At 36.5% G+C, this 12,280-nt stretch overlaps 1 protein-coding gene across 1 annotated transcript in view; it reads right to left on the bottom strand.

Annotated features, from left to right (window-relative positions):
* Positions 1-1,831: 1,831 nt before the first annotated feature.
* LOC139975752 (uncharacterized) overlaps positions 1,832-12,280 on the bottom strand; it is a 76,893-nt gene continuing 66,444 nt past the window's right edge. Inside the window, exons 4-5 of the mRNA XM_071983886.1 lie at positions 3,216-3,341; positions 1,832-2,727 (exon numbers count right to left, since the gene is read on the bottom strand). Coding sequence (XP_071839987.1) covers positions 2,638-2,727; positions 3,216-3,341 — 216 coding nt within the window. The 3' untranslated portion in view covers positions 1,832-2,637. The remainder of the gene's footprint in view (positions 2,728-3,215; positions 3,342-12,280) is intronic.

Raw genomic sequence — 12,280 nt, forward strand, 5'->3', positions numbered from 1 at the left:
ACATAAGCTAAAACAAGAATGACCACTGTGGACTTATTCAAATGGAGAGTTTGCTTGAAGAATTTTGAACTTGTTTGATTATGTTTGATGCACATAAACTGCGAGGATCTAAGGCTAAAAGCCTATGAATTGTTTATATATATATATATATATATATATATATATATATATATATATATATATATATATATATATATATATATATATATAAACTTAGACCCCTCCCCCTGGCCTGGGGGAGGGGTCTAAGGTGAGGGGGTGTCCCCCTCCCCTTTGGACAATTTTTGCATTAACAGGTGGCATTTAAAGGGGGCCTCAGATGCAATTTGGTGTGAGCCCCAATAAAGGAATGAATCTGTTGTCGCTAGAGTAGAGGGCGGCATTGCTTTTATTTTTAAATCGGGGAATACGGGGAGAATACGGGGGAATACGGGGAGACAAGATTAGCTGAGAGAATACCTTTAAATAATAAACTAGCCTTCTTCTCTGTGGTATTCAGTCGTGTATTTTATCAACTTGCAAAAAGACAATGTGATATCGTGAATATATGTCTATCACTATATGTGTTCAGTGCGAAATCTTCTAAAGCATCGCCTACTATGACGCGACAATTTCTATATAACGACAGACGGTGCAGGCTCTTTCAGAACTATTGGGCGGTTTGGAATTTTGTCGCTGCTGAAGCATTTGCTTTCTTTTGTTTTCGCCAAACCTTCAAATCTTGTGAACGTCATGATCCCATTGATATTTTGAATAACAACTCTGTGAGCTCAAACCAGCCGTTGTGCGAAACGGTGTTTCCTTAACAGCAAACAAGTGCATGCATTCACTGGTTTTCATTGTATTGACAGTCAGTTTGTATTAAATACAGCAGCTATTTCAAATAACTATGGGCTAAAAGATTAATGAAACCAATGGCTAGAACAGAACGATTATTTCTGGGCTTCTGTGGATTATCATTACATAGTAGAATCGATGTTGGTATTCAACAGTATCATCCTTTTGAGAAAGAGGGTTGGGAGGGGGGGGGGGGGTTCAAGGAAAGAATGTTGGCCTTCACAAGCTAGAAGAAAGAGTCGGCTTGTGTTTCATGAATGTGATTATCGGAAATGGGATAAAATCGAGCAGAAATTTGTCACCTATACAAGCGCTTTATTGCAGGATGGAAAATTGCAGTTCAAAGAGACAATGGTTCTTCTGTATCTATGTTTTGACCCACGTGCTTCTCTTCTTTGCCATAGCCACATATGTATGTATGTTTTCCAAAGACATACATGATGATTTACTAAGAACGACTTTATTAGCAAGGTTTGCTTTAAACTGAAGAACAAAAACAAACAAAAATTAATATCACATTTTGAAACCAAAATTTTGCGGTAAACCGCTTTCTCTACTCAAAACTAGTAGCTTGTAAATGTCATCATGAGGATGATCTACTTTTTAACCATATCGGAATGTTTTGTAATCAGTTACAGTCGGTAAGCATGGCGAGAAAACACTTGTTTATATATATATATATATATATATATATATATATATATATATATATATATATATATATATATATATTTATATATCTGCATCTATATATCTATATCATATATATATATATAGCTTTGATTCCTAACGTCGGATCTCGAAAGAAATACTTTGAACATACTTTGTTAATGAAAAGGAGGTAAATGACAAAGACAAATGAATATATATATATATAATTGAAATCGTATTGAGTTGAAAATCCAGAACAGTGAAAAACTTTCAGCCTTTATATATATATATATATATATATTCATACATACATACATATAAATCATTGAAGACAGGGTCAACACACCAAACTTGTGCTGAGGGTTGGGTGGGGGAGGGGGGGGGCGGGGACATGCCACCTTCCATCGTCGGTCGGTGGATTGGTTCTGTTGGTGGACTTCTTACATTCAGCTGAGAAGAATTAAACCAACACTGCGGATGCTTACCTCTTTTCAACATTACACAAACATCACGAGTATCAAAAAGGACATTCATTGGTTTTAGAGCTCATTATATACTAACTTTATAGTTTATTTGCGCTAAATATGCCACAGAATGCATCATTTGGTGTTTAAATTTTAACTAAGGAGCCCTCACAAACCCATAAACTAGGGAGCCCTCACAAACTGGGAGTCGTTTTCAATGACCCCAAGGCCACACCCAGGCTACTTTATTCAGTCCTACATTCACCTTCTATATAGGTTCAGCACCTATCTTAATCAGCCCTGGGATTTTAGGACCCCCCCATTCTCCCCTCACACCACTAAATTTGAACTTATTCTGTGCACGACAATATCTTAAAGAACAGAAATAGTTCATTCATGCTTGTTTCTAAATTGGACATTGCCCATTTATATACAACAATTCAGATCAGATCGACAAATCATTCCTAGTTTTGCTTGTAAATAGACTTTTTTTTTATCAGTGCCAGCCAAGGTTCCTTGCTCTCCATGTGGCTCATTAGTGATCATTCAACCTCAAAAGGTCAATTTAAAAGGACCACCTTTTTTCTGACAATTTCTGCTACTCGGATGGCTTACTGATTGCCATTTTCAACATTTCCCGCCAAAAGTCGTAATCGGTTCACTTGCTGTTCTTCGGTCGTTTGCTTTAAAACACACGCTGGTAAGCAAAAGTAATTCCATATCCGAAACGAAGGGTGAGTTGAGATGAAGGAAGGCACAACGAAGAATAAAGAAGCTGGTGAACACAGAAAACAAACAAATACCAATAAATAATTAAATTTTTAGCAGCACTCCCTAATATATATATTTTCCATTTAAGTATTTGACCATTATCTTCCCCGGGTTTTTCTTGCACCCCCCTCCCCAAATAGTAATTTATCCCATGTATGAAAATTTAACGATTATCATAGCCTATATACCTCCTTTGCGAATTATAAAAGTATATAGTGTTTTAAATCAACTCTAATAAGCTATTATATACCCATGAGCTTCTGCATTCACAAACAAACACAACAATTGTAAAGGTACGTAGACTGAATTCTTAAAGGTATACGCTATATTGGCCTTCAAAATGTGCTAGATATTCAAATAAGGTCACCTTTGGTCAAAATTCTTAAACTGGTTTACAACCTTCGAGGAAAGTTTCCTCACTGGGACATTCAGTCACCTTATAAGCTAAAGTTGCTGATTCGGTTTCTGCCCCTTTTTAAATAATGACCTTACCTGTCCCGCTGCATCTCTAACAGTGACTGACCACTGCCATTGAAAGTTGCTAGAATGGTCACCGATTGATGATATCCTGGTACAAGAAGATGACTCATATGACAAATGAAAATCGGGAAAGTTTACCTGAAATTACAAAACAAAAAAGACCCCCAAAAAAAATAAAAAATTGACAAGTCAATGATAAAATTCATCAACATATGTCTTACAAGAGTCAATACAGGAAAGGAGGCGAGCATAATACAATATAATATCATAACAACATATTAATTTGAAAGGTTCGAAATTAAATGAGTATAGGCCAATTCCTGCAGTGGTTCTAGTTTTCCAACTTATTATAGACAGTATTGAAACACGGTAAAATTAAGTAAGTACTAATAAGTACTTATAAGTTATGGTAAGTATTATATAATTCAATAAGTTGACACTTCGGTGACCATTATAGTAGACTTTCCAGCATATGAAGCCACACGCAGGCTGGAATAAACCTTTAACGATAGCTACAATGCATAGGCGTAGGAGGCGGGGGAGGGGGCTGGGGGGCTGCAGCCCCCAACCATTTTTGTGAAATTCGGGCAATGAGCTGAGAATTTTTCGGGTACCTACGGAAAGTAAAATAATTTGCAATGTGTTTTTCAATGGTTAAACTGATATTAATATTATCATTATTATTGTAACGACTTCCCCAATAATGCTAACCAATATGGAAGGGTGATAACACGGCAAATGATTGTATGTTTTTGGCATGGCGATGTAATAACCGATGCATGCCTATATGATATGCACATTAACATGTTGAACGCGCGCTCCGAACGCGCGGGCGAAAAATTTTAGTTATATTTTTCGGGCAGGTCGTTACAGCCCCCCAAATCAAATTGGGCTCCTACGTCTATGCTACAATGTCTTTGATTATGACGATAAGAACAGTTATTTACAGGTTGCATGTTACTGTCAGACTTAAGGTTAAACCAGAACATATCAGCTGGGGGATCTCAGTTATACGCAACCTATACCAGCTTATATTCAAAACTGGTTTCGGTTCTATATGACCTTTTGACTCTTTCCATTAATGTTTCATTCTGGTCCTTCAGATATGGAACTGAGATTTGTGTTGATATCCTGTTATCAATTAAAACCAATTGAACTCCTGTTCTATCAAAATGATTAGTATTAAGTTGGCCAGCATTACTGGCCATTATTAAAACATTCATATTGGTTTCTAAGTCAGAATTTTCAAGTTTAGATTACTTCCAACGCTTTGAAATGTATTCTGACTCCCTCTCTCCCTCTCTCTCTCTCTCTCTAAATAATTTATAAGTCTGAGAGTAAAAAAAATGTCTTGCTGATATAAATATCACATGAAACTGCGAGATCAGACTGCAACTAATTAGTACTAAAGTTGCTTAAAAATTTCAGCGCAACACTGCCGTCATCTCCACGGTGAATGAATTCAAGTTATTTCCTTTTGCAGTACAATGGGTCGTCTGTAAACCACAAAAAAAAGGGGGGGGGGGGATATTTACAGACGAGTATTGCGAAATGTATTTGAATACAAGCCAACAAGTGTTGCTTTTCAACAAAATGGTTTTGCTGAAAAACTATTCATTTACTGTTTGGTCGTGAAAATGAAACAGGTTATTGTGGTTACGGGATTTTGTTTAAACAAAAATTAAACCTGGTTTGTCGATGATGGTGTGCCAAGTTGTTGTTGTCCGTTAAATGGTTATAATATGCTATTCATTCACTGTGCCTTTGTCTTGAAAAGGTGTGGAATACTGTTAATATTGTATGGGATGTTATTGATACCTCGGTTTCACGTGATTGTGTGTGTTTGGGTCTTTTCCCCTGTGTTTGAGTAAAGTCGTTTACTATTGACTCATGCAGGGTCTGTGTATTCATCACTATTAGAAAAAATACGTGCCTTGATTTTCTGAAATTCTGTGTTGTTCAATTTTGCGGTTTAACCATCCAGTCGGAAATTCCCATGTATGGATGAAGAACCTATACTTTAAATGCGCAATGAAATGAGTTTGTTAAAAGCAAAACTTGCATCATTTTTCCATTCATTAATTCATTATTTACCTTTACCTTTGAAAACTAAAACAGTTTTTTTTTCTTGAGCATGTCAAAGAGTGAGAGGGGGCAGATCAGATGGCGGAAGTTAAAACTCATGCCATGAACCCCAATCCAACACCAGGGGTAGCGTGTTCAACTCGTGTGCTGATAAATTATGTAGCGTACATATACAAGTTTTTGGGATGGGATTGTCCAACTCAGACCTTATGACATATTTTTCACCCAAGAGTGACATTGTCTGTCACTGAGATATCTCTACTTAAAGGGTGTGAAGACTCGCGCAAAAGAAACGTCTAATGCCGGTAATCTGACCTAGTTTCGAATGAGGTGTAACAGAAGTGTTAGACACCACAATCAATCCCAGAAAATACACACACAGCTTGCTACCGTCGGTAATTAGACACTAGTGTACAGTCAAATCATACAGCTACGGTCAATACCCACAACACAGTGTACAAACGATACAGCGATGGACATCTCAGGTCCAGCTAAAGATAACAAGGTATCACATTTCATTACTGTCTGCATTGTTGTAGCGACAAGAGAAAAACTTCGCTTGCAAGCAAGAGAAAGTTAACTTCTTAAAGATGGCGGTACGCTGTTTGGGGCGAGTCTTCAATGCTTTTAAAGCTGGAAGTTAAGTTGGGGTTGTAAGTTTTCTTTTGCGTGTTCACTCTGTAAATTGTTGCAATGCAGTCCACATACGCCCCTCCCCTAAAGGCATTACCTCTATAGGCATTTGAAACTGATATGAAGACGTCAAAGCCTAACCCTGTGTCATGCATATGCTGAGTAAACTAGACTTCAGGGCACTTTGTGTACAGTTTTCAACCTCAAATAAATATCGCATGTATCAAATATTTAACATAAGTTTAACGTAAATTAATAAATACATGAATCTAGGAAAATTATAGAATGGCTCGTAGTTTTAATTCTGCTTATTGGTATCAACGAAAGAAAAACAAAATATAACAAGGTACTCTTAAAAATATACTAAAGAAAAATATGTCATTTGATAGGAATAAACACACAGACACACCCTTACATATGTGTATATATATATATATATATATATATATATATATTTATATATATATTTAAAAAAACATATATATATATATACATTTGTTTACTAACAGAAAGTATGTCATTGTATTCTGAATACAGATACGAAAAAGTAAATACTACAGAAAAGTACGGTTTACCCGTTTCATTCTGAATAAAGATTATAATTGGTCATAAAAAAGAGAAATACCTCGAGTTATACATATTATTGTTCACATACAGTTTGTTTTTTTGTGGTGAAATTGGCAAATAGTTTTTAGAAAATCTTAACAACACATGTCATCTAACTACACGCCCACAACTTATGAACGTTTACACCTAGAAGAAGTGTAATTAACTAAAAATAGAATCGTCCCTAATTCAACAGTGAACGAAAAAGTAAATTTAATACCCTTCTTGTTTTCTTTAGACTTAGGCTCGTTTCTGTTCTTTATAGTTTGAACATATGAATACATATATATTTATATGAATATATCTATATCTATATCTATATATATATATATATATAGCTATATATATATATATATATAGATATATATATATATATATATATATATACATATATATATATATATATATATATATATAGGTTCGAATCCTGGTGGAGGCTGAAAGTTTTTTCACTGTTCTTGATTTTCCAACTCATTACGATTTTCATATATATATATATATATATATATATATATATATATATATATATATATATATATATAAATAATATATAAAATCGGTTTGAAGGAGACGAAAATCACTTATTGAATATGAAAATAGGAAAATTAAAAACCTGCAATTTTGATTTAGCGAACGGAACTTCTTCCGACTAAGAATGATATTTATCTATTTACACAGAAACACAGAATAGTGTTTGAATTACAAACATGATAACTTAACAGTATCCAGGCCGACAGTGCGACTTTAGGCAGAATGTTCTAGTCATCAGAGCAACACATCTTTTTTGACTCCATATGAAACAACGGGCCACCGTTGTCTGCACTGACTAATTTGTTATGCACAGTAAACATATCTGAAGCCATGAAAGTGTTGTGTTTTGTTTTTGACGTATCTGTTGTATCTGAGGAACTAAATATATGGTCGGTGTTTTAGACTAAGTAGTCCAACTTCGTCATCTGATGAGATCCTCGGATGTTTATAAAGTGGTCAATTCTCACAAATTAAAGAGTGGTTCTGAAATACAACCTACACTTAGCGTTCTTTAGCGGTCTTAAAAAAAAAACCGCCAAATTCCTCTGTTTCTGAAGAGCATGAATAGAAAAGAAATAATTAATATGGTCTTCAGTGATCTGTTTATAAGCGCTGCATTAATTAGATATTATATTTTACAAAGTATAAATTGATATTTGTGATAGACCAAAATGAAACATGGAATCGACTAAGAAGTGGTAAGGAACGATTTGGGTTTTTTTGTATTGTCAATGAGTATTGACAAAACATACCACAACACTGGGCATTTGCGTTTTTATAGCTCAGTCAAAGATAAAAATAACACTTAACATTTTAGAAATGCATCGAGCTTGGAACACATGTCTCATATGCCGAGTTGACACTGATTTCACCTCCTTCGCCCAAGTGATCTAATGTCAGCACATCATTGCAGCACTCTCTAGAAGCTGGTTGAGGTTTAGATTCACCAGGTGGGACTATGGTTACCGCATCGTTGCCTAGGCTATCGGATGAACTCATAGCAAAGATTGAAATTCTTTGCGAAATCGCGTAAGGGATTTCTTTCTTTGGAGAGTTCTTTTTCTGCTTTACAGAGCTCGTTTTTGTTTTACGGTTCTCAATTTCATTTTTCAATTCTTGCCGAGTGTTACAAAGGCACTTCGAATACAGTATTATGCATATCAAGGTAAGCACAGCTATGAAACCAAGGCATGACGCCATCACAACTAGAATCATTTCGTCCATACCACCGCCAGAGGCTTCCTGGGAGGAGGACATACCTTCATCACCAATGCAAGCTTTTACGACTTCTTCTTCTTCCATCCTCTCGTTACCTTGGATACCACCATCGCACGAAACACATATTAATTCATCGTCCTGATTTTTTGGTTTATTAATCGTGATCGTCGATGATTTTGAAGTTTGTGTTATCTTTATGTTGAACTCTAGACCAGAGGCGGAGGCATATTCGTCAATATTTTTGTCGTTAATCGTCCAATGTATATGAGGACTTGGTGGATCCACCGTGCAAACAAAACTGGCATTGCTTCCTTCCTGGGATAAACTGAACTTTGACGGAGATAAAGATATTGACGGTTCGGAAACAGCAATAACTTGAGAGGAGCATTTTCCACTTGGACATGTGAGTTGAGCAACCCCGTCGCGGGCCATGTCGTAAGGTACGGATGTTTTGGTGAGTTTCGAGTCCCCGTCGAAACAATGGTGTAGTAATTGCATACCTGCCACCACTTTGGAACCAGTATTGGCGAAACAATTTTCTCCGTGGTTATTCATCGCGACGAGTTGAATCGTTCGTTGTAGTGTTAAACGCTTTGAATTCGCTGAGAAGTTCTTGCTACACAGACATGTGTAATATCCCTCATTAGTTTGCTGGAACGTCATCATCACGAACACGGAACTCTGATCTGAACTGACCTCTCCTGTAACCATAACGTTTTCAGGCCCATCGTTCATTTTCGTTATTTCACAAACAAATCCTTCATAGGTAAGGTGACCTACGGAGAGTGAACACTGAAGCCCAATGAAGGAGTCAACAAGGGAACGATACGTCATGATCCCGGACTGAAAAGCACCGTTGGCGGTGAAGTCAATCATATCATTGGAAGTTGCCTTAGTAAGCGTACACACCATTACCGTACCTAGTAAAATAGAGACTTTGGCCGCCATTTTAGTACACGATGCAGTGTTCTCCTTCATTTTAGAACTGACAAAATGTGGCGCTCTCTGTTGCTATCTAGTCGCGTTTATTCAAATTATTGCAAATTTCCATGAGAAATGCGAATCATTCCGACTTTTCTTGAAGCACTGCCATCATAGCAAATGTGAAGGAAAGAACTGCGACAGTGAAATACTGGGTAGTTTATGAATAGTCAAACGTTTCCGCTTCAATTTTGTTTGTCACTGCTTAAATAATAAACATACATTCTATATACAGTTGCCTATAGAGACAAACAAACTCTGTGGTTGCATTGCACAAAAGAACTGCCATTCCGAAGCAAAAATGGAATTGACAAACACAGGTGGTGTATTCTATAGCTTTATACAACGGCATTGTTGGAATCCCAGGGTCTTAGCTTGCCATTTTCTTTGAAAGTGAGTTACTGCTTGAAACAAATTCGGCGCTTCATGAAACGAAATGAAAAGTGCTGGGAATGACTACACCAAAAATACCCTTGTCTGAAAAACAACACAAACTCGGTACCGAAAGAGCTTTACCGTCTATAGCGCAAAGAGAAACAAATCCTAAAAGATGGCGGTGAATTCTATCTACCAATTGGTTGATCAATTTCATGTAGAGTGTTTAAAGGTAGAGTCACGTGATCAAGCAAATCATGTGAACTGGTTGCTTTCTGAAGTAAGCAGCCCTTCTAGCCAATAATTATGTTATATGGTATAGCATAGAAAACTTACTGTGACCCTTTCCATTAACTCGTTCACCATTAAAATGGTCATCAAAGTACACAACTTTGAGCCTTCAGCATGAAGAAGCTTCGTGAGCCAGGTCGGGCCCAGACGTGATTAAGTCATAGCGCCCCCGTGTTTCTACTCTTCGCATTTACCTTTACAATATTATTAAATGGAGAGGGCAGTATTCCTGATCACTTATTTTTCGATAACCTTCGATGTTCTTCTTTGCCCACTGATCTGTACACTAATTTTGTTCAAGCATCAGTGAGATCAGTTGTTTCTTGTTAACTTTTTAATTGTAATTATGCTCTGTTCTTGTCTGTCATACTTGCAATTTATATACATGAGGCTCCTCCTGACATTCTTGTTCACCACTTTTATATTATTTTCTCACACCAAAAGTAATTTCACTGACTTCCATGGTCCAGAGTAAGGAAATAATATTACATTTCCAGTATGCTTTTTGTAAGTTTCATGATTCCTTTAATTCTTTTGTATAAGTTTCATTATGTTTTTAACCAATGGAAACATTTCTGTGACCTCTAGTGTAATGTTTTAAGTTTATGAAATGTGAAGTTCTTGTCTGCCATACTTGCAATTTATATACATGAGGCTCTTCCTGACATTCTTGTTCACCACTTTTATATTATTTTATCACACCAAAAGTAATTTCACTGACTTCCATTGTTCAGAGTAAGGAAATAATATTACATTTCCAGTATGCTTTTTGAAAGTTTCATGATTTCTTTAATTCTTTTGTATACGTTTTATTATGTTTTTAACCAATGGAAACATTTCTGTGACCTCTAGTGTAATGTTTTCAGATTATGAAATGTGAATTTCTTGCCATTATACTTTTTCTTAACAACTGTTTTTCATAAAATTAATAGATTTAAAGAAAAAAATATTTGTTCCATTATATGCTTTCATAGTTTACCTTGTCAGTACTCTATTTGTAATCATTTAAAGGTAAGCTGAAACTGCAAGCACCCAACCAGTAAAAACAATAGCATTATAGCATAAACATGAAATACCACAGTTTCTGACTCAAGAGATTGCTCTGAGACTGTAACTGTTTGAAAACTTCGAATTTTGGAGGCCCATTCCCCCAACACCCCCCCCCCCCCCCCCGCCACACCAACCTCTCAATGCTGCTTTCAACCAAAAATATAACCAGAAAGGCTTTTGAGTTGTCCATATTGATCTGCTTTTGCAACCCTTATTTTACTTAGTCAATTGACCACAATAAATAGTCAATCTAATATTGAGTACGGGGGCACGTCTCCCGACCACCTCCCCCCCCCCTCCCACCTAAGTGACACACACCTAATATCAGCGCCGCTTCACTTGTCTTAGATACTTTCTGTCTACAAGAAAACAGCCATTATAACAACGTTCAAATATCGCTAGCATACAAAATCAGTGAACCGTATCGCTCTTCTTGGGTGAACAAACATGGCTGACAGTAACTTCCGGTGGCTTCACAGAGGAGGCCTGTTGCTCCAATCCAGTTAGTGTACAGATCAGTGTCTTTGCCACCTGAATGACCCCTGACCTCGGCCCGTAGCACCCTGACTGACCTCTTCTTTTGTCCTGGCCTTAGGTCTAAATGAGCTACACCATTTTTTGGGGGTAAACTTATGGTCTGTTACCAACTTTGAAAGGTAACTGCATGCTCGTTCAGTGACTGCTTCCGCTTTCTGGTGCCAAATAGATCAGAACCCACTATAGCCATCATCATTTATTGATACACACTACCTGACGATGATCACACAGTAACAGTCTCGATGCAAGGAGACTGGTTTTAAGAGCGGATCAGTCGTTCGCTTGTTAGGGTTTTTCGTGCCCAGATTCCTTCCTGGATGACTTTTCTTAAAAGGTATCATGTATTGACTTTTTCAAAACTGATGAAGAAATGTAAAAAATAATGGATCCTTTTGCTTCTAAAAGAAAATTTATAGATACAATAGAATCCCATGACAAGTAGCGTTTGATTATATTCATGTTTGTTTTGCCTAAAGCCAGAAACAAATCGTATTTAAAATATCGACTATAAGGAAATTGACCTTCTAAATTCGACATATCTTTTTTAAATCTGTTTCTTTATCTATTGTACAGAGCAGTGAAGTAAGAAGGTACTAAAAGACTTCAACTATTGGGATTACTTTAGTTCATTTCATCTTTTCATTTTATTTATTTCTCTCTTCTTGAGTATATGACCACCGTCTGCTATGAATTTTACTCGATAAAAGGTCGTTACCGGGGAAGGGTGATACCCAGACTTTTGTACTATAGGTTTACACTTAACAAATTCT

The sequence above is a fragment of the Apostichopus japonicus genome, chromosome 11 (assembly GCF_037975245.1).
Source record: "Apostichopus japonicus isolate 1M-3 chromosome 11, ASM3797524v1, whole genome shotgun sequence".
In the NCBI taxonomy this organism is placed as follows: domain Eukaryota; kingdom Metazoa; phylum Echinodermata; class Holothuroidea; order Aspidochirotida; family Stichopodidae; genus Apostichopus; species Apostichopus japonicus.